The sequence below is a fragment of the Pelophylax lessonae genome (genome assembly GCF_965119305.1).
Source record: "Pelophylax lessonae genome assembly, chromosome: 2".
NCBI lineage: Eukaryota > Metazoa > Chordata > Amphibia > Anura > Ranidae > Pelophylax > Pelophylax lessonae.
Window position 1 is genome coordinate 745660575 of NC_138769.1, and position 23370 is coordinate 745683944.

The following is a 23370-nucleotide window of genomic DNA, read 5'->3' on the forward strand; positions in this document are numbered from 1 at the left end:
TCCAATAGGTAGGAAAACTTCATACAAAAATGGTCCTATAAGTGAGGAGGACAAAAAAGAAACGCAGCCATTGGCTTATCCTGAAATTTTATGGGGGTGGGATCTTAAGTGGGAGGAATAAGGGTGGGGCTACCCAAACGTATGCTGCCATGGACATCTGTCAGGAAAGCACATTATGGCCACTAGATGGAACTGACCATTATAGAAAATCCCAATTCACCATGACTGGGGGAATGCAGGTCACATTTCATCAACACATTTATAACAACCAGACCTGTAAGTGTTTGTGAAATCTTCCCGCACAAAATGTACTCAGCCAATGAAAGGTAAGGACTCCATTTTTATTTTTCTCCTGCTATCAATGGCCGACACGGGACAACACTTCATCCAGGTCTTTGGTGATCTCTGATCTCCTTATGAAGTGTTTCTTACATGATGAAGATCAGCCATGGAGTATATCTGCGGTGTATATCAGGGTGTGCTTCTTGCTCACATGTCCAGCAATATTCATATAGAAGACATTTCCCGCACTCAAGGCACTAATACACCTCCAGGGTTGTGTGGGACCCCTGATGTACAGGAAGACAGGACTTCAGTGAGGAACATTTCCCTCACTCAGGACAGGAATATGGCTTCTCCCCCGTGTGAGATCTCTGATGTCTGGAAAGATGGGACTTCTGTGAAAAACATTTCCCGCACTCAGGACAGGAATATGGCTTCTCCCCCGTGTGAGATCTCTGATGTGTGGAAAGAGTGGACTTCCGTGAAAAACATTTCCCACACTCAGCACAGGAATAAGACTTCTCACCAGTGTGCAATCTCTGATGTTTGGAAAGATGGGACTTCTCTGAAAAACATTTCCCGCACTTAGAACAAGAATACGACTTCTCACCCGTGTGAGATCTCTTATGTGTGGAAAGATGGGACTTCTGTGCAAAACATTTCCCGCACTCAGGACAGGAATATGGATTCTCACCCGTGTGCAATCTCTGATGTGTGGAAAGATTGGACTTCTGTGAAAAACATTTCCCACACTCAGGACAGGAATACGGCTTCTCACCAGTGTGAGATCTCTGATGTGTGGAAAGATTGGACTTCCGTGAAAAACATTTCCCGCACTCAGGACAGGAATAAGACTTCTCACTAGTGTGCAATCTCTGATGTTTGGAAAGATAGGACTTCTCTGAAAAACATTTCCCGCACTCAGAACAAGAATAAGACTTCTCACTAGTGTGCAATCTCTGATGTTTGGAAAGATAGGACTTCTCTGAAAAACATTTCCCGCACTCAGAACAAGAATACGACTTCACACCTGTGTGCAATCTCTGATGCGTGGAAAGATTGGACTTGTGTGAAAAACATTTCCCGCACTCAGGACAGGAATACGGCTTCTCACCCGTGTGAAATCTCTGATGTCTGGAAAGAGTGGACTTCTCTGAAAAACATTTCCCGCACTCAGGACAGGAATACGGCTTCTCACCCGTGTGAGATCTCTGATGTTTGGAAAGAGTGGACTTCACTGAAAAACATTTCCCGCACTCAGGACAGGAATATGGCTTCTCACCAGTGTGCAATCTCTGATGAGTGGAAAGATCTAACTTCACTGAAAAACCTTTCCCGCACTCAGGACAGGAATACGGCTTCTCACCAGTGTGAAATCTCTGATGCATGGAAAGATTGGACTTAGTTGAAAAACATTTCCCGCAATCGGGACAGGAATACAGCTTTTCACCTGTGTGTAATCTCTGATGTGTGGAAAGATGAGACTTCAATGAAAAACATTTCCCGCACTCAGGACAGGAATACTGCTTCTCACCAGTGTGAGATCTTTTATGCACATTAAGCTTGTATTTAAAATTAAAACACTTCCCGCACTCAGTACAGGAGAACCTCTTATCTGTTGTGAGGACGGCACCGTCCCTCACAGTCTGAGGTTCCTCAGGATAAGAGGAAGACGATGGTCCGGCACAGTCCCTCACAGTCTGAGGTTCCTCAGGATAAGAGGAATACGATGATCCGGCACCATCCCTCACAGTCTGAGGTTCCTCAGGATAAGAGGAAGATGATGGTCCGGCACAGTCCCTCACAGTCTGAGGTTCCTCAGGATAAGAGGAATACGATGGTCCATCTACACTGTGTGGTGCCGGATGGACATTTGAGGTAGCCGGGTTTTCTCCTGGACTATACTGTGTGATGTCCTCATCTTCTACTTTAGAGTCTGGAGACAAAGGGAGAGAATCCTCTGAGGTTTTCCTCATCTCGCGTCCATCTACTAAAATAGAAATAAAAAGATTATTACTAGACATCAGCAGATTGGTTCCCCTAAACCAGGACTCCGCCCACATCAGGCAGCTTTGTCTCTGAGGATCTTATAATTCCCCCCTCAAGGTAACTAGTAAATGGGTCCTCTGATCTTCTACCAGTTAATTTCTTTATTCATGGACCTTAGTCAGAGAGTGAGGAAACAACGAGAACTGTCTTTTATAGGAGTGACAGTGATGAGGGGATTATAGGACGAGTGTCCCCTCCCCCTCTATCACTCATTGCCATCTTCCCAACACAAGAAGTCCCGCACTTCCTTATTTAGTCCATGATTTAGTCATGAATAACAGTGTGGCTGAGCCCCACCAGAGGTCAGAGAGTGAGGATGGGGGGAGAACAACCAAGATGAAGACTGGACTGATCCTGAAGACCACCATCATTGGGTTACCGACTCCTCCCCCATTATCACTTTCTGTTTAAGGTTCCAAAGTTGGAGGACGTTATCACATTATTATCAACATGTAAAAGTCTGTCCTCCAATCAGATCATCAGATATAAAATGTCCAGCTGGTAGGAAATAGGTGCAACAAAAGAGAATCAATATTATGTGTATATATAGCAGTGGGGGGAGGGGAGAGAGCAGAAGTCAGGAGTATGTAATGTACAACATAGAGTATATAGTGCAGGGGTCAGGAGCAGAGATGTATAAAGTACTAGAGACCCAGACTTGAGTAAAAGTACAAGTGCTCTATCAAAAAAGTGACTTGAGTAGAAGTTGAAGTGCTCTTTAAGCACCACACTTAAGTAGAAGTACTAAAGTATTCAACATTTTGTGTACTCAAGTATTGCAAGTAGTTTATTTTAAAATGTACTACTCAAGTACTGAAAGTAAAAGTACAAGTATTGTGTTATGTAGTTATTATAGATTATAGATCATTATAGATCCCACTTAGAGCAGGCCAGGGTCCCCCTCCCATTATAGATCCCACTTAGAGCAGGCCAGGGTCCCCCTCCCATTATAGATCCCACTTAGAGCAGGCCAGGGTCCCCCTCCCATTATAGATCCCCCTTAGAGCAGGCCAGGGTCCCCCTCCCATTATAGATCCCCCTTAGAGCAGGCCAGGGTCCCCCTCCCATTATAGATCCCACTTGGAGCAGGCCAGGGTCCCCCCCCCCCATTATAGATTACCCTTAGAGCAGGCCAGTGTCCCCCTTCCATTATAGATTCTCCTTAGAGCAGGCCAGGGTCCCCCTGCCATTATACAGCCCCCTTAGAGCAGGCCAGTGTCCCCCTCCCATTATAGATTCCCCTTAGAGCAGGCCAGTGTCCCCCCTCCCATTATAGATTCTCCTTAGAGCAGGCCAGGGTCCCCCTTCCATTATAGATTATCCTTAGAGCAGGCCAGGGTCCCCCTCGCATTATAGATTCCCCTTATAGCAGGCCAGGGTCCCCCTCCCATTATAGAGCCCCCTAGAAGCAGGCCAGGGTCCCCTTCCCATTATAGATTCCCCTTAGAGCAGGCCAGTGTCCCCCTCCCATTATAGATTCCACTTAGAGGAGGCCAGGGTCCCCCTCCCATTATAGATTCCCCTTAGAGCAGGCCAGTGTTCCCCCTCCCATTATAGATTCCCCTTAGAGCAGGCCAGGGTCCCCCTCCCATTATAGATCCCCCTTAGAGCATGCCAGGGTCCCCCTCACATTATAGATCCCACTTAGAGCAGGCCAGGGTCCCCCTCCCATTATAGAGCCCCCTTAAAGCAGGCCAGGGTCCCCCTCCCATTATAGATTCCCCTTAGAGCAGGCCAGGGTCCCCCTCCCATTATAGATTCCACTTAGAGGAGGCCAGGGTCCCCCTTCCATTATAGATTCTCCTTAGAGCAGGCCAGGGTCCCCCTGCCATTATACAGCCCCCTTAGAGCAGGCCAGGGTCCCCCTTCCATTATAGATTCCCCTTAGAGCAGGCCAGGGTCCCCCTCTCATTATAGATTCCACTTAGAGCAGGCCAGGGTCCCCCTCCCATTATAGATTCCCCTTAGAGCAGGCCAGGGTCCCCCTCCCATTTTAGAGCCCCATAAAAGCAGGCCAGGGTTCCCTTCCCATTATAGAGCCCCCTTAGAGCAGGCCAGGGTCCCCCTCCCATTATAGATTCCCCTTAGAGCAGGCCAGTGTCCCCCCTCCCAATATAGATTATCCTTAGAGCAGGCCAGGGTCCCCCTCCCATTATAGATTCCCCTTAGAGCAGGCCAGGGTCCCCCTCCCATTTTAGATTCCCTTAGAGCAGGCCAGGGTCCCCCTCCCATTATAGATCCCCCTTAGAGCAGGCCAGGGTCCCCCTCCCATTATAGAGCCCCCTTAAAGCAGGCCAGGGTCCCCCTCCCATTATAGATTCCCCTTAGAGCAGGCCAGGGTCCCCCTCCCATTATAGATTCCACTTAGAGGAGGCCAGGGTCCCCCTCCCATTATAGATTCCCCTTAGAGCAGGCCAGGGTCCCCCTTCCATTATAGATTCTCCTTAGAGCAGGCCAGGGTCCCCCTTCCATTATAGATTCCCCTTAGAGCAGGCCAGGGTCCCCCTCTCATTATAGATTCCACTTAGAGCAGGCCAGGGTCCCCCTCGCATTATAGATTCCCCTTAGAGCAGGCCAGTGTCCCCCTCCCATTATAGATTCCCCTTAGAGCAGGCCAGTGTCCCCCTCCCATTATAGAGTCCACTTAGAGGAGGCCAGGGTCCCCCTTCCATTATAGATTCCCCTTAGAGCAGGCCAGGGTCCCCCTCGCATTATAGATTCCGCTTAGAGCAGGCCAGTGTCCCCCTCCAATTATAGATTCCCCTTAGAGCAGGCCAGGGTCCCCCTCCCATTTTAGATTCCCTTAGAGCAGGCCAGCGTCCCCCTCCCATTATAGAGCCCCCTTAGAGCAGGCCAGGGTCCCCCTCCCATTATAGATTCCCCTTAGAGCAGGCCAGTGTCCCCCCTCCAATTATAGATTCTCCTTAGAGCAGGCCAGGGTCCCCCTCTCATTATAGAGCCCCCTTAGAGCAGGCCAGGGTCCCCCTCCCATTATAGAGCCCCCTTAGAGCAGGCCAGTGTCCCCCTCCCATTATAGATTCCACTTAGAGGAGGCCAGGGTCCCCCTTCCATTATAGATTCCCCTTAGAGCAGGCCAGTGTCCCCCTCCCATTATAGATTCCACTTAGAGGAGGCCAGGGTCCCCCTTCCATTATAGATTCCCCTTAGAGCAGGCCAGGGTCCCCCTCCCATTATAGATTCCCCTTAGAGCAGGCCAGTGTCCCCCCTCCCATTATAGATTCTCCTTAGAGCAGGCCAGGGTCCCCCTCCCATTATAGATCCCCCTTAGAGCAGGCCAGGGTCCCCCTCTCATTATAGAGCCCCATAAAAGCAGGCCAGGGTCCTCTTCCCATTATAGATTCCCCTTAGAGCAGGCCAGTGTCCCCCTCCCATTATAGATTCCCCTTAGAGCAGGCCAGTGTCCCCCCTCCCATTATAGATTCTCCTTAGAGCAGGCCAGGGTCCCCCTCTCATTATAGAGCCCCCTTAGAGCAGGCCAGGGTCCCCCTCCCATTATAGAGCCCCATAAAAGCAGGCCAGGGTCCCCCTTCCATTATAGATTCCCCTTAGAGCAGGCCAGGGTCCCCCTCTCATTATAGATTATCCTTAGAGCAGGCCAGGGTCCCCCTTCCATTATACATTCCCCTTAGAGCAGGCCAGGGTCCCCCTCCCATTATAGAGCCCCCTTAGAGCAGGCCAGGGTCCCCCTCCCATTATAGATTCCCCTTAGAGCAGGCCAGGGTCCCTCTCTCATTATAGAGCCCCCTTAGAGCAGGCCAGGGTCCCCCTCCCATTATAGAGCCCCCTTAGAGCAGGCCAGGGTCCCCCTCCCATTATAGATTCCCCTTAGAGCAGGCCAGTGTCCCCCCTCCCATTATAGATTCTCCTTAGAGCAGGCCAGGGTCCCCCTCTCATTATAGAGCCCCCTTAGAGCAGGCCAGGGTCCCCCTCCCATTATAGAGCCCCATAAAAGCAGGCCAGGGTCCCCCTTCCATTATACATTCCCCTTAGAGCAGGCCAGGGTCCCCCTCCCATTTTAGATTCCCTTAGAGCAGGCCAGGGTCCCCCTCCCATTATAGAGCCCCCTTAGAGCAGGCCAGGGTCCCCCTCACATTATAGAGCCCCCTTAGAGCAGGCCAGGGTCCCCCTCCCATTATAGATTCCACTTAGAGCAGGCCAGTGTCCCCCCTCCCATTATAGATTCTCCTTAGAGCAGGCCAGGGTCCCCCCTCCCATTATAGAGCCCCCTTAGAGCAGGCCAGTGTCCCCCTCCCATTATAGATTCCCCTTAGAGCAGGCCAGTGTCCCCCCTCCCATTATAGATTCCACTTAGAGCAGGCCAGGGTCCCCCTCCCATTATAGATCCCCCTTAGAGCAGGCCAGGGTCCCCCTCTCATTATAGAGCCCCCTTAGAGCAGGCCAGGGTCCTCCTCCCATTATAGAGCCCAATAAAAGCAGGCCAGGGTCCCCTTCCCATTATAGATTCCCCTTAGAGCAGGCCAGGGTCCCCCTCCCATTATAGAGCCCCATAAAAGCAGGCCAGGGTCCCCTTCCCATTATAGATTCCCCTTAGAGCAGGCCAGTGTCCCTCTCCCATTATAGATTCCCCTTAGAGCAGGCCAGTGTCCCCCTCCCATTATAGATTCCACTTAGAGGAGGCCAGGGTCCCCCTTCCATTATAGATTCCCCTTAGAGCAGGCCAGGGTCCCCCTTCAATTATAGATTCCCCTTAGAGCAGGCAAGGGTCCCCCTCCCATTATAGATTCTCCTTAGAGCAGGCCAGGGTCCCCCTCCCATTATAGATTCCCTTAGAGCAGGCCAGGGTCCCCCTCCCATTATAGAGCCCCCTTAGAGCAGGCCAGTGTCCCCCCTCCCATTATAGATTCTCCTTAGAGCAGGCCAGGGTCCCCCTCCCATTATAGATTCTCCTTAGAGCAGGCCAGGGTCCCCCTCCCATTATAGATTCCCTTAGAGCAGGCCAGGGTCCCCCTCCCATTATAGAGCCCCCTTAGAGCAGGCCAGGGTCCCCCTCCCATTATAGATTCCCCTTAGAGCAGGCCAGTGTCCCCCTCCCATTATAGATTCCCCTTAGAGCAGGCCAGTGTCCCCCCTCCCATTATAGATTCTCCTTAGAGCAGGCCAGTGTCCCCCCTCCCATTATAGATTCCCCTTAGAGCAGGCCAGGGTCCCCCTCCCATTATAGAGCCCCCTTAGAGCAGGCCAGGGTCCCCCTCCCATTATAGATACCCTTTAGAGTAGGGCAGGCCAGGGCAGGTCCCTCCCCCCATTGAAAAGATCCTATCCCCTTAGTGAGTGACTTAACATCAAGACAGTTCTTACTTCTCCTACCTTAGGCTGTCTCGAGTCCTCCAGCCTCTCTCTCCACAGTCCCCAGTCCAGTCCCCCCTGCTGAAAGAAGAATATATTCTTACCTCCATCCAGTTCTCCCATGCTGGGCGGCCGCGCTGCACAGTGCCTAGAGAGAGTCTAGTAGTCTAGACTGTAGTAGCTCACAGTCCCTCCCCCAGCCAGGGCCCAGAGAGATCACTCCGCAGGCAGGTGTCTCTCCTCTCTCGCCACCAGCACTTCACTTGAGAGCCGAGCGGGAGGCGGGACTCGGGCCAAGCCGAGGGAGGGCAGAGGCGCCGGTGAGGCTTTGCCCCTGAGCCATCGCATCAGGTAAGGATTGGTCGTGACTTGTGAGTCTCAAAGACAGTGAGCAGTGGTAATGTGGGTTTGGAATGGAATGATTCGTAACATTTTTATAATTGTAACGAGTAACGATGCAGCACATAAAAAAATATCAGAGTAAAAGTATTAAACTCATCGAAAATATGTACTGAATAAAAAGTGGAAGTAGGAGAAAAAAAATTATACTCTAGTAAAGTACAGATACCGCCTTTTAGTACTTAAGTACAGTAGTTCTACTTCGTTACTATATATCTCTGGTCAGGAGTATATAATGTACAATATAGAGTATATAGTGCAGGGGTCTGGAGTATGTAATGTACAACATAGAGTATATAGTGCAGGGGTCAGGAGTATGTAATGTACAACATAGAGTATATAGTGCAGGGGTCTGGAGTATGTAATGTACAACATAGAGTATATAGTGCAGGGGTGAGGAGTGTGTAATGTACAACATAGAGTATATAGTGCAGGGGTGAGGAGTGTGTAATGTACAACATAGAGTATATAGTGCAGGGGTCAGGAGTATGTAATGTACAACATAGAGTATATAGTGCAGGGGTCAGGAGTATGTAATGTAAAACAGAGTATTTAGAGCAGGGTTCAGGAGTCAAAATATGTGTTCAGTAATTAGTGTCAGAGGTCCCACACCGCTGCCTCCCATCTCCTGAGACTGCACTCCAGTGACTTGGGTCTGAGACTATACAGACATATCCCTCCACCCGGCACAGCCAGCAAATAACAGAGCAAGTAACCCCGGGAGAATTGTTCTGTCAAAGATCTTGGTAGACCCGGGCATGGGGCAGAAGACCCAAGGTACATACCCCAGGTGTCTAGGTCAAGCAACACCTATGATAAATATCAACATTTTGCTGACAGCTGAACCCCAGAATCTCTATAAATCCAGTCTAGAGACATAAATTGTGTCTGCAGCACAGAGAAGGAAGATTATCCGAGAGAAATACAGGAATACAGGACGGGGAACACAGCTCAGGAAAGTGACCAGGGGATTACAGGCTGATATCACCCAGTCCCCGCCCTACTCTGGACCAATCAGTGAGCAGTATGGGTGGAGGAATGTATTTAGTGTTAATGACCCACCTGTGCTGATCTCTGTAGGAGTGTCCTCCTCTATAAATGTCCCCGTTATTCCATCCTCCTCCATAGACTGCTGATCATCCCTCACATACGTCTCTTCTTCTTCTTCTGCTTTAACCTCAAATTCTATATCAATTGGATCTCCACTCTAAACCAAGAAAATAAGAGCGAATATCATCTGGAAGATATAAGCTTTATTATTGTGATATTATATAAAAAAAACACATCCTCTCTAGAAGTCCATGTTCTAGATGCTCCAATCCACCAACCTTGTAACACTGAGGGATGGTGTGACCTTCCTGTGTAGAATCCCGGGAATACAGAGGACGGGGACATCTCTCTGGTGGGTTTCTGTAGCTGGATGACTCCTCCATGGTGTCCTGGTACAGATCTTTGTGTTCCTTTAGAAACTCTGACTCCTCCATCATCCCATCCTCATCATCCTCCTCTTTTATCTCTTCTTTAACCTCAACTTTAGAATCTCTTAGGTTTCCACTCTGAATATATAATAAAAATGACATCAATGGTAACAATGCAGATAATGTACAGATCCTAATGATACTATCAGTGATTGTTCCTCATCTACCTGATGATGGTGAGGGATGGTGTGACCTTCCTGTGTGGAATCCCGGGAATACAGAGGACGGGGACATCTCTCTGGGGGGTTTCTGTAGCTGGATGACTCCTCCATGGTGTCCTGATACAGATCTTTGCGTTCCTTTAGAAACTCTGACTTCTCCATCACCCCATCCTCATCATCCTCCTCTTTTATCTCTTCTTTAACCTCAACTTTAAAATCTCTCAGATTTCCACTCTGAATATATAATAAAAATGACATCAATGGTAACAATGCAGATAATGTACAGATCCTAATGATACTATCAGTGATTGTTCCTCATCTACCTGATGATGATGGGGGATGGTGTGACCTTCCTGTGTGGAATCCCGGGAATACAGAGGACGGGGACATCTCTCTGGTGGGTTTCCATTACTGGATCCATCTGTAGGAAACACACACACTGACTGAATACATTGTTTCTATGTGTTTATCAGATGATGGGGGATCTAGGTGGACCCTCCGTACTGCTCTCTCCTTTACAATAAAGTCTCCTCTTACCCGGTGATGTGAGGGGCGGCTGATTCTCCATCATGATGTCCTTCCCAGCACCGCTCACCTCTCCTGTCAGCAGCTCAATGATCTCTCTGGTGACTTCTAGAATCTTCTTTGTATTTCTCTATTCTATCAGGGAGGGAGGTGGAGGCAATGTGATGGTCATATGATCTCCAGACTTCACAGGAGGAAAACTCTAGATTTTAACACAAATAGTAAATTCAAATGGCATTCCCAGAATCCTCCTCACCTCACTGGTCAGGTCTCTTTTTATTTAAACCCCACTTCATGCTGAGGTTTCTGATATTACATATAATGCAGGTCCAACAGCCCTACTTTGAAAGTAAGGAGACCTGGGGTTCAGACCACATCCTAAGAGCATCAGAAATAAAGAGTCGGATAGAGAAATATTGGAGGGAGGAGCTGTGATGTCAGTGTGATGTCATAGAATTCTCTGACTCTGATTGGCAATAGGTTGGACAATGAGATCCTTGAAGTGAAGAATATGGAGAGGTCCAGTCTATTGACTATCAAGGCACCGACAGCACCTTATGATAATGGTGGATACAGAATTATTATGGAGTATAACGCCCAGCATAAAAAGTAGAAAAAATAATTTCAAAACATTGGCCGATACCCCAGCAGGATAAGATAATAGGTCCCACCCTTCCAACCAAACCAGTATTTGTTTACATTCCTATCAGGTTTTCATGCTTGTGGTAGATGTGTGGCATGTAAGACCTTGAAATCCAATATTAAAAAGAAAAAGGACTTCGTAGCCCATACCACGGGCTTATCTTATAAAATCAAAGATTTGATCACTTGTGCGTCAACTGGGGTGGTGTACATGCTGGAGTGCAAATGTGGACTCCAGTATGTGGGCCGGACTACTAGGGTGCTACAAGTACGAATAGGAGAACACATGAGTAGTATAAGAAAGGGCAAGAAAGCCCATCATGTAGTTCAGCATTTTAAACATTTTCACAACAAGGAGCCCAGTGAGTTGAAGTTTTGGAGGATCGAGAAGGTTAAAAAACATTGGAGGGGAGGAAATTTTGTACGCCAATTAAGCAGAAGAGAATCATACTGGATTTTTGAGACGAGAGTAGGGGTGCCAAGAGGTCTTAATGTTGATTTCGACCTCAACTGTTTTATTTCAGATCGATAATTTATAATTGTTTCATGCTTTTTAACTTATGGCTTTTCATTTATGATGTGTTTTAGTGATTTTATCCTGTATTTTAAGATTGTTATAGTATTTGTATGCAGAGACTGCGGGTGACATATCATGATCCCCTCTGATTTATCTATTTACATATTTAGTAAAGTTCATTTAAAAGATGTTTTTAGTTATATTCCAATTGTAGTTATTTGATTATGCACAATTGGGTTTTACATAGAATATTATATTTATATCTAGATCTGCACTTGCACTTTTATCTCTGGGCATTAAGGGCAACCTATGACAAGGAATCTTTTGTTTCTGTTCCGGTGCATATGAGTTACTGCCGTCTATGCTCCAGGAACTAATCCCAGCTGCCTCTGTGGAGCGGGTCCCCGGGGCACTTCCGGTCCGGCGTCCTGTGTTGCCTATAGCAGCAACGATGCCCAATCAAGCGTGATCGCAGATAAAAAGGTGACGTCCATCCCTCCGCCCATACGCTGAAGAAGTCCCGCCCACGGACGATACGCGTGCGGAAGGGGGAGGAGATTGTGACGTCATCCGCAGTCCTTGTCGGCAGAGCGCGGCTCTGCTTTCAGCTGTACACAAACTGACTTTTATACGCACTGAATACTACTACTCAAGTAAGAGGCTGTCTTTCTATTACAAATAAACCTATGTGTTAAACGTAATACACTATGATCTGCCCTTTTATTCTTTATGGGGGAACATTGTGATTTGCACCTGAGCTAAGGAGAGATCCTTTATGGTTGATGACCCGGTCAATTGCTTTGCTGAGAGCAGATCAAGGCTGTTTTGTCACAGCCTTCAGGTGAGAGGCTAGTACTACTGGTGAAGGACTGCACCGTTTGTGAGCACCTTAACATATGGAGCACTGAGCACCTTTCACTTGGATTCCTACCTTGGACTTTTTTCCTCCGTATTTATTTATTTATTGTGCCTTTTTTAATGACATTTATATTCATTGATCAATTTTAACCATTTTTAGCACTGCACTTTTTTCTATTGTCTGATTGGAGGGACATTAGGAGTTGGAGCTGTGAGGTCAGTTGCATGTGATAGGATTCTTTGGCTCTGATTGGAGGGAAATTGGGAGGAGGAGCTGTGTGGTCAGTGTCATGTCATAGCAGTGGGGGAATTACCAGGGTTGCAGCAGTGGCAGTTGCAATGGAGCCCTGGTGCTCCGCCACTGTAGGGGGGCCCGCCACTGCTCGGGAGACAGTACATTGGTCATTAACGTGCACTCTCACAGGCACACAGTCCCGCCCCGCTTCACGCATCCTCTCTGCCCGTCCATTGAGTTCAGTAGGATAGGGAGATACAATGTCGGGAGACTGAAAGAGAAAATTTCTTGACTGGCTACCCTACTTTCTCTTTTCTGATTTCCCAAAATGATTCTCTGTGACATCAACATCCCTGTTAAAACTAACACTCCTGCTACTTCTAAGCTTCTCAGTCTAACCTCCTCTTTTGACCTGAAGCAATAGATTCATGCTTCTACTCACTCTGATGGCAACACCCTTGACCATGTAGTCTCCTACCTATGCACTCTGTGCAACCTCTCCAACATTCCTTTTTCTCTCTTTGATCACCACAATATTAGTTTCATAATCTCTCAGACTTTTACCTCCTCTCCCTCCAACCACCTAACAGTTACCCATAGAACCCTTCTCTTCCCTGCTACTGACCACCTCTATGACAAAATCTCACCCATGTCCTGCCACAATCTAACCACTTCTGTCTACAATAGATCTCTGTCCTCCACCCTAGATGAGCTTCCCCCCTCAGTACACACAGATTTAGGCCCCGACCCCTACAACTTTGGCAAACAGATGACACCAGAAATCTCAAAAAACATCTCTTGATGTTGCCAATCCCTCCACTGGCTTCTATTCAGTGTCTTTCACCCCTCCCTGCCAATCCCTCCACTGAACGCAATTCAATTCAGTGTCCCCCAAAGCCATCCACAACTCAGCTCTCAGTTACATCACTAACCTAGTCTTACAATACCAACCAAAACATTCTCTTTGTTCCTCCCCAAGACCTCCTGCTCTCTAGCTCCCTCATTACCTCCTCCCATGCTTAACTCCAGGGATTCTCCTGAGCCTCTCTCATCTTCTGGAACTCCCTATCCCAATTTGTCTATCTCCTACTCTGTCCACTTTTAGATCATCCCTGAAAATCCTTCTCTTCAGAGAAGCCTTTCCTGCCCCACCTAACTGGAGTTTTATTTTCTCCATCAGTTCATCCCCCACAGTAATTGCCTTTTGTATCCTTTGACCCTCCCTCTTAGATTGTAAGCTCTAACAAGCATTGTAACTGTACTGTCTGCCCTCACGTTGTGCAAACATTTGGCACAATAGAAATCCTGCATAATAATGGGAGGACAGACATGACGGGGGGGGGGGGGGGGTTACTGGGTGTAAATAGAAGATAAAATCTTATTACCTCCTCTGCTGCCTCTTCCAGCAATGTCTCCTAGCTACTTTGTCCCGACTCACCTTTCACCCGGAACTTCCTTTTTATACCTGACATCAATTCCTGTCTTCCATTGAGACTTCCTGTCTGGGTAGAAGTGAGATCACCACCTTGTGGAGCTCAGAGGAACTGCAGCCCCCAGAAACATCTCGTAGTGTGACCACAGCCTTGTGCTGTGTGTGTATATACTGTATATATACACACACAGAGACGTACCTGGAGTTCCTGTGCTGCCGGATTGCTGCCATAACCACACCACGACTACCAACTGTAAGTTCCTCTGGAGGAGATGCTTCCATTATCTCCTACCAAAGAACCAACGGCGAACTCAGCCGTTTTTTCTTTTATTTTTGAAAGTCACTCAAAACTTTATATAAATTTATCACTCTATTAAACAATGATAGCGATGGATAAATGACTTTCTAAAAAACACCATTATGTACAACTACTTACAGATGGTCTCAACCTCTGTGGAAACGCCAACACTATTAGGAACTACACCGGATCCCTGGACCAAACTTCCAAATACACAAAGTAAATACCATTAAATTATTCATACTTTGGTATTGTCACTTTTATTGAATATCCATCAAATTATTCATTTACTCCATACAGCACATTGTTCCTGTAGCATCTGGAGAAACACTGGGAAGGCACAACTTCAAGAAAGTGGATAGTGAAATATGTATGTAAACAATATAAAAATTCGAGCAGAATTTTCCCTTGTACATATATTACATTACTGACTATATTATACCTTATTATTTATAGTATCGGTGATACACCCTTGACAAAGGCCACAATTGGCCGACACGCGTCGGGATTACCGATTGGACACCTCCTCTGAACCAATCCCTGTCTTTTGATACAAGGAACAGCAGAGAAGGACTGTCCCCCATAAATATGGAAATGTCACTCAATTTTCACGTGTAACACACACTTCTTACTTCTCTCTCACCAGCACCTATGGGCCTTTACCCATTCACTTTCAAGTGTTTTTGTATATACTATATTGTTTCAATAAATTATTTTTGTTACCTACTACTATCTATATCCTTTACTTCTGCCCTTAAAATCCCCCCAACTTGACCTGAGGCATCACAAACTACATACTGTATATCCTTATAGATGGGTCATCTCCACTCCCACCAAGGGGGAGAGAAATATATTACTTCCTATTACAATAAGGTGACCAGATTTTTAAAATGAAATCCGGGGACATTTTTTTTTTATTGGCAAATGGTAAACTATTTTATAAGCATATACTCTTCTAATGATATATGCGGTGTATGTGGGATGTGTTTATGGAATGATTGTAAGATAAATACGTTATTTCTCACATTTCCCTTCATAATATAGAAAAAAACAAAAGATACTTCTTCAAATTTTTTGGGATATGACTACCAAATGTTAGGAAGATAAGAGGAAAAACTTGGAGAGGGGGATGGGGCAGCAAAATTCAAATCCAACCTGGGCAGGAGTGATGGTGTCACCCTCTCTGCATAAGGTAAGAAATATTGCAGAGCTGCAATGTGCAAATAGTGGTGAGACCCCCCGATATATATATATATATATATATATATATATATATATATATATATATATATGTAGATAGATATAATAATAATAATAATAAAATATGCACATCAATTGTACATTGTATTATGATTATATATCGGGGGGTCTCACCACTATTTGCACATTGCAACTCTGCAATATTTCTTCTCTTTTGCAGAGAGGGTGACACCATCACTCCTATATTCTAATACACAGGATGATTAGCACCTCTGTTATTATTATTGTATGGGGGGGGGGGGTGTCACCATTATTTGCCCATTGTAGCTCTGCAATTTCTCATAATATTTGTGCAGAGGGGGTGACACCATCACTGCTATGTTGCAATACATTGGTGGATTTGCACTGGATATTCATGTATAGGTGTCACCATTGCACTTATAAGTCCATTTGTAGAATATTATAGATGAAGTGAAGGGCAGTGCTGCATTTTAGGCTTTTTATTGTTGCACGTTAGATGAGGGAACCAGCTAACAAGATTCTCTTATTGCTTTTCAGACTTTTTTACTTGCACTGTAGAGGTTTTACTGGATTTCTTATGTCCTCTGTGTACTGGTAACCAGTGGCCCTGCATACTGGTGGTCAGTGTGCCCCCTGTATGCTGGCGGTAAGTGTGCCCCCTGTATGCTGGAGGTCAGTGTGTCCCCTGTATGCTGGAGGTCAGTGTGCCCCCTGTATGCTGGAGGTCAGTGTGCCCCCTGTATGCTGGAGGTCAGTGTGCCCCCTGTATGCTGGCGGTCAGTGTGCCCCCTGTATGCTGGCGGTCAGTGTGCCCCCTGTATGCTGGAGGTCAGTGTGCCCCTTGTGTGCTGGCAGTCAGTGTGCCCCCTGTGTGCTGGAGGTCAGTGTTTCCCCTGTATGCTGGAGGTCAGTGTGCCCCTTGTGTGCTGGCAGTCAGTGTGCCCCCTGTGTGCTGGAGGTCAGTGTTTCCCCTGTATGCTGGAGGTCAGTGTGCCACCTGTGTGCTGGTGGTCAGTGTGCCCCCTGTATGCTGGTGGTCAGTGTACCGCCTGTATGCTGGTGGTCAGTGTGCCCCCTGTATGCTGGAGGTCAGTGTGCCCCCTGTATGCTGGTGGTCAGTGTACCCCCTGTATGCTGGTGGTCAGTGTACCCCCTGTATGCTGGAGGTCAGTGTACCCCCTGTATGCTGGAGGTCAGTGTGCCCCCTGTATGCTGGTGGTCAGTGTACCCCCTGTATGCTGGTGGTCAGTGTACCCCCTGTATGCTGGAGGTCAGTGTACCCCCTGTATGCTGGTGGTCAGTGGGCCCCCTGTATGCTGGAGGTCAGTGTGCCCCCTGTATGCTGGTGGTCAGTGGGCCCCCTGTATGCTGGAGGTCAGTGTGCCCCCTGTATGCTGGAGGTCAGTGTGCCCCCTGTATGCTGGTGGTCAGTGTACCCCCTGTATGCTGGTGGTCAGTGTACCCCCTGTATGCTGGAGGTCAGTGTACCCCCTGTATGCTGGTGGTCAGTGGGCCCCCTGTATGCTGGAGGTCAGTGTGCCCCCTGTATGCTGGTGGTCAGTGGGCCCCCTGTATGCTGGAGGTCAGTGTGCCCCCTGTATGCTGGAGGTCAGTGTACCCCCTGTATGCTGGTGGTCAGTGGGCCCCCTGTATGCTGGAGGTCAGTGTACCCCCTGTATGCTGGTGGTCAGTGGGCCCCCTGTATGCTGGAGGTCAGTGTGCCCCCTGTATGCTGGAGGTCAGTGTGCCCCCTGTATGCTGGTGGTCAGTGGGCCCCCTGTATGCTGGTGGTCAGTGGGCCCCCTGTATGCTGGAGGTCAGTGTGCCCCCTGTATGCTGGTGGTCAGTGGGCCCCCTGTATGCTGGTGGTCAGTGGGCCCCCTGTATGCTGGAGGTCAGTGTGCCCCCTGTATGCTGGTGGTCAGTGGGCCCCCTGTATGCTGGAGGTCAGTGGGCCCCCTGTATGCTGGAGGTCAGTGTGCCCCCTGTATGCTGGAGGTCAGTGTGCCCCCTGTATGCTGGCATCCACAGCATAGAATGATTAGGCTGCAGCGGCGCACAAGGACCTGTCACAGTAAGAAATAAATCCACGATAAACAGACACAGTGAAAGGGAGAACTCCATATTGTTTGGAAAAAAAATATATAAAATATATAATTGCTACTCAAGCTATGTAGTCATTTTAAAAAAAAATCGCAATATAAACTACGGCTGCTAACGTCTCCTAAGCTGGCAGAAAAGACAGTGTAACAGTTGTTTGATTGCTAGATGAGAAAAAGCCGTAAGGGGTTAATTACTGCTAAAGGAATACTGACACTGCAGCTTCTCACATCAGAGCTTCATCCCAGCAGGTGAATAATCAAACAGACCCTGCCATACAGATGTAGAGCCCTCCTAGGTAGGTGCTAGAATGAGGGGATATCGTTTTTGGTTTCTCTGCCTAACAGGGACCCAGCTCATGCTGTCTTGATGTTTCACACTGATCCAATAGCCATGGAGTATATTGGACGGTGGGCGGAGTCCTGGCAGATGAGAGCATGGATGTCTGTACCAATGTTGTTGAAGTATTTTCTAATTTGTGTATGTTGTCTAGTATAAGGTGTTATTAAACCGACTATTTCTGTTTTTGGTTGTTTCAGGACTCGGAACATAACTTCCTCTCTTTTGTGCTTATAAGCCCTATTATAAGCTTTTCACAGTGTAGTCCACGAATAGCCTCTAATAAGCAATCTCTTTCGAAGGGAGTCCGCCTCCCGTTTAAAATCTTCATCGTTCGAACAGATTCGATGCAATCTAAGATACTGGGAGTAGGGTATACTATGTACCGGGGGTTTGGATGAAAGCTATTGCCATGTAAAACCGCGTTGCCGGCTGTCGGTTTTCTACAAAGTATCGTTTCTATCCCACCTTCTTTTTGTATAAGAATTTGTATGTCTAAGATCACACTACTACACATATACAGTATATCACAAAAGTAAGTACACCCCTCACATTTTTGTAAATATTTTATTCTATTTTTTCATGTGACAACACAGAAGAAATGAGACTTTGCTACAATGTAAAGTAGTGAGTGTACAGCTTGTATAACAGTGTAAATTTGCTGTCCCCTCAAAATAACTCAACACACAGCCATTAATGTCTAAACCGCCAGAGATGTATAGTAACGAAGTAGAACTACTTAAGTACTGTACTTAAGTACCGAAATGCGGTATCTGTACTTTCCTAGAGTAGAATTTTTTTCTCCTACTTCTACTTTTACTTCACTACATTTTTTCGATGATTTCGATACTTCTACTCAAGTATTTTTTTTTTGTGCTGCATAGTTACTCGTTACTTTTAAAAAAATTACCACTGCCAGAACAGTAGATGGCAGGTTGCATAAAGCTCAAAAAAATGTGTATAATGTCATTTGTAAATCAGCGCATACGAAAATAAAGGCTGTGTATAATAAAAGCTGCTATACCAAATCTTTCCAATAAAAAGAAAATATGAAACAAAAAAATAAATGGTGCTACAGCGCTTAAAGTGCATCAAGAAACTACTAACAAACACAGGTTAATCATTTGATTAAATCATTTGAAATAATAAAAACAATATGATGTTCAAACCTTTGACTTATTTCTTTAATAACTACATAACACAGTACTTGTACTTTTACTTTCAGTACTTGAGTAGAAATTTTTTTTCAAAACTACTGGTACTTTTTACTTTTAGTACTTAAGTAGCAAATTTTTTGAAAAAACTACTTGCAATACTTAAGTAAAAAAAATGTTGAATACTTTAGTACTTCTACTTAAGTAACTTTTTCTGCGAGCACTTCCACTTCTACTCAAGTAATTTTTTGATCAAGCACTTGTACTTTTACTCAAGTAGAAATTGAGAGTACTTTATACAAGTCTGTAAACCGCTGGCAACAAAAGTGAATACACCCCTAAGTGACAATGTCCAAATTGGGCCTAAAGTGTCAATATTTTGTGTGGTCACCATTATTTTCCAGCACTGCCTTAACCCTCTTGGGCATGGAGTTCACCAGAGCTTCACAGGTTGCCACTGGAGTCCTCTTCCCCTCCTCCATGATGACATCACCGAGCTGGTGGATGTTAGAGACCTTGCGCTCCTCCACCTTCCATTTGAGGAAGCCCCACAGATGCTCAATAGGGTTTAGGTCTGGAGACATGCTTGGCCAGTCCATCGCCTTTACCCTTAGCTTCTCTAGCAAGGCAGTGGTCGTCTTGGAGGTGGGTTTGTGGTCGTTATAATGTTGGACTACTAGCCTGCGGCCCAGTCTCCAAAGGGAGGGGATCATGCCCTGCTTCAGTATGTCACAGTACATGTTGGCATTCATGGTTGCATCAATGAACTGTAGCTCCCCAGTGCCGGCAGCACCCATGCAGCCCCAGACCATGACACTCCCACCACCATGCCTGACTGTAGGAAGACACACTTGTCTTTGTACTCCTCACCTGGTTGCCGCCACACGCGCTTGACATCATCTGAACCAAATAAGTTTAGCTTGGTCTCATCAGACCATAGGAGATGGCTCCAGTAATCCATGTCTTTTTCTCCTTGTCTTCAGCAAACTGTTTGTGGGCTTTCATGTGAATCATCTTTAGAAGAGGCTTCCTTCTGGGAATGACAGCCATGCAGACCAATTTGATGCAGTGTGAGGCGTATGGTCTGAGCACTGACAGGCTGACCCCCCACACCCCTTCAACCTCTGCAGCAATGCTGGCAGCACTCATACATATGTTTTCCAAAAGATAACCTCTGGATATGATGCTGAGGACGTGCACTCAACTTCTTTGGTCGATCATGGCGAGGTCTGTTCTGAGTGGAACCTGTCCTGTTAAACCGCTGTATGGTCTTGGTCACTGTGCTGAAGATCAGTTTCAGGGTATTGGCAATCTGCTTATAGCCTAGGTCATCTTTATGTAGAGCAACAATTTTTTTTTTCAGATCTTCAGAGAGTTCTTTGCCATGAGGGTGCCATGTTGAATGTCCAGTGACCAGTATGAGAGAGTGAGAGCGATAACACCAAATTTAACACACCTGCTCCCCATTCACACCTGAGACCTTGTAACACTAACGAGTCACATGACACCGGGGAGGAAAAATGGCTAATTGGGCCCAATTTAGACATTTTCACTTAGAGGTGTACTCACTTTTGTTGCCAGCGGTTTAGACATTAATGGCTGTGTGAGTTATTTTGAGGGGACAGCAAATTGACACTGTTATACAAGCTGTACACTCACTACTTTACATTGTAGCAAAGTTTCATTTCTTCAGTGTTGTCACATGAAAAGATAGGATAAAATTTTTACAAAAATGTGAGGGGTGTACTTTCTTTTGTGAGATACTGTATATTTTAATCTTGTACCTAGGATGATCAGGACAGATATCTATATATACACACAACACATTCTGGTTTGATTTTCTCCCCTGTGTTCGCCCCAGGTCGGGTGAATTTTTTGGGGGTTGGAAGGAAGGCCGTGTGCTAGTAAGTCATGTTTGTATTTATTATGATGTACATAAATACAGATTATGTTCTATGTGTATGAAACACTAATATCGAGTCTGTTAATTTTAAGAGAAAACTGTCTGTACATCTTCATAGTCCTGAAGAAGCCTTGTGTGAAACACGTTGACCAGTGAATAGACGAAGATAGAGGAATATGATCCGAACCAAACACAGTGACGTGCCTCCATCCCTAATGGTTAATGCAAACAGAAAACAGAGGTCGTGGGACTTTTAATGAGGCCGGTCACGAACTAAGATATACAAAAATAGAATCTGAACGTAGTCATTTATTATACATACAGTAATTGATACAAATGTTGACATCAGTAACAAATATGATGCAGACATGTATACAAAAAAAGCTGACACAAAAAAATCCATATAGTAAGGAGATTGTTATAATAGTAATAAGATATATTCAGTAATAAAGTACATGGCCGTCACTAAATGTTACATCTAAGTGAAGAGAGGAAATATCTATACCTACACCAACCTTATAATATATACCAACTTATCCTTATATATGTATGATGTACATGAGTGAAATTAGTAGGAGACATTGATCTCCTGTGTACGAGCTGAGCTCAGTTTGGGGCCAGTTTCCTCATTTTATTGAGATTTGGTTTTAGATAAATCAATAAATGTTATTTTAGGATAAATCCATGGAGTTGTTATCTGTCTCATGCTGTGCCCTTAAAGTCCACACATATGACAGTGTTCCTTGTGAACATCTGTAGGTCCCCATTTCTCTGAACAGATAGGATGTTGGGACTCTCAAGATAGCTCTGGTTTTTCTTCTCCTATCCAAGTTCTCCAAATAAAACATAAAAACACATCCCCTAGATTGGTCATTGGAGACAACGAGCGGAAGAGTGTGTGCACCTGGCTGTGTGAAAATACCCTGTATCTGGCTGTGGAGTAATCAGCGGGAGGCTTGGGTAAACCAATATCCAAGCGGCTCCTGCGGGAGTACCGATACGCAGAAAGCAAACCTTGCTTCTACAAACAGTTCTCTCCTCAGGACAGAAAAGAAGACAAAGGTAGGCAATGCACATCGATCACCCAGAGAGCAGAGTCCTCTCCATATGTTTTCCTTTTGGTTACTCCCTAGCAGCCCGCATGGCGTCTGCTCCCTTCTGCTGACCTCAAGTCAAACATACTCACGTGTCCCGGACCTCTTCTACAGGGCAATCGATGCATCCGCAGGGCGACCCGGATCCCAGAGGCAGGAACACAACTGCTATATCTGGGTTGGGCACGCTTAGAAGACATGTGCAGAATGGAAACATTTGTTTAGTTTGGGATAGATTCGTTATATTACTAATTTCTTTTCATTATGGAATTCCTTTTGTTTGGTTTCAGGATTTGATTACTTTTGTTTAGTTTTCGTTAAATTTCTTTTCATTTTAGGTAAAATTTGTTTAGTTTATTAATCTTCTAACGAATTTCAACTTTTCAGAACGATCGGAATTCCGATTGGTCGAAAAACGATCGACTGATTCAAATTCCTGAAGATTTGAAAGACATAGTTGGTTGTTAAGCAGGGGGCTGGGAAGCCGGCCGCCCGCATCCTTAACAACTGATGACTCATCAGCTGTCAGCGGGCTTCCCCACTGACAGGCGAATGGAAAGAAAAGAATGCCGGCATTGCCCAGCAATAGAAAAATGTTTAAAAAAATGACGTGGGGTCCCCCCCCAGGCAATCATGCCAACACCAAAATGGAAAAAAAATAAATGGCGTGGGGTCCCCCCAAAATCCATATCAGACCTTTGCCTGAGCATGCAGTTCGGCAGGTCAGAAAAGGGGGGACGAGCAAGCGCCCCCCCTCCTAATCCAAAAGGCCTCAACATGGGGGGGGGGGGGTTGCTTTGGGGCAGCTCTCCCCCCCACCCCAAAGCACCTTGTTCCCATATTGATGGGGAAAAGGATCTCTTCCCCACAATGGTGGCCTGTGGTTGTGGGGGTCTGCAGTTAGGGGGATTGTTGTAATCTGAAAGCCCCTTTTACCAAGGGGGCCTCCAGATCCCGCCCCCCCCATGTGAATGGGTATCGGGACCATATTACCTGTAGCTATTCACCAAAAAAGTGTCAAAAAGTAATAAAAACACAAAATTTTGGAAAAATCCTTTAATAAAAAATAAAAACCAGCATCCCGAAAAGGTTTTTTTTAGATTACGACAAGTCCACTGCCTGCAGACCCCCACAAGCACAGGCCACGGTTATGGGGAAGTGGCCCTTGTCCCCATCAACATGGGGACAAGGTGCTTTGGGGTGGGGTGGGGGGGCTGAGCTTCCCTAAAACACCCACCCCCCATTTTGAGGACACGTGGCCTGCTATTGTTAAGGAGGGGAGCCCTCACTCGTCCCTCCCACTTTCCTGACCTGCCAGGCTGCATGCCGGGATATGGTATGGATTTTAGGGGAGA

The 23370-nt window shown here is 46.3% G+C and overlaps 3 protein-coding genes across 3 annotated transcripts in view; 2 read left to right on the forward strand and 1 right to left on the reverse strand.

Annotated features, from left to right (window-relative positions):
• Positions 1-23370, forward strand: part of LOC309548372 (uncharacterized protein) — a gene marked incomplete at both ends in the record, with an annotated part of 1605927 nt that overhangs the window by 224109 nt on the left and 1358448 nt on the right.
• LOC309547863 (uncharacterized protein) overlaps positions 1-23370 on the forward strand; it is a gene marked incomplete at both ends in the record, with an annotated part of 116907 nt that overhangs the window by 40849 nt on the left and 52688 nt on the right. The gene's annotated exons all lie outside the window — the stretch shown is intronic.
• LOC309547864 (uncharacterized protein) overlaps positions 1-23370 on the reverse strand; it is a gene marked incomplete at its 3' end in the record, with an annotated part of 89688 nt that overhangs the window by 25761 nt on the left and 40557 nt on the right. Inside the window, exons 8-12 of the mRNA XM_082247866.1 lie at positions 9704-9931; positions 9387-9614; positions 9121-9265; positions 2148-2272; positions 828-1871 (exon numbers count right to left, since the gene is read on the reverse strand). Of these exons, the coding sequence (XP_082103992.1) occupies positions 828-1871; positions 2148-2272; positions 9121-9265; positions 9387-9614; positions 9704-9931 (1770 nt within the window). The remainder of the gene's footprint in view (positions 1-827; positions 1872-2147; positions 2273-9120; positions 9266-9386; positions 9615-9703; positions 9932-23370) is intronic.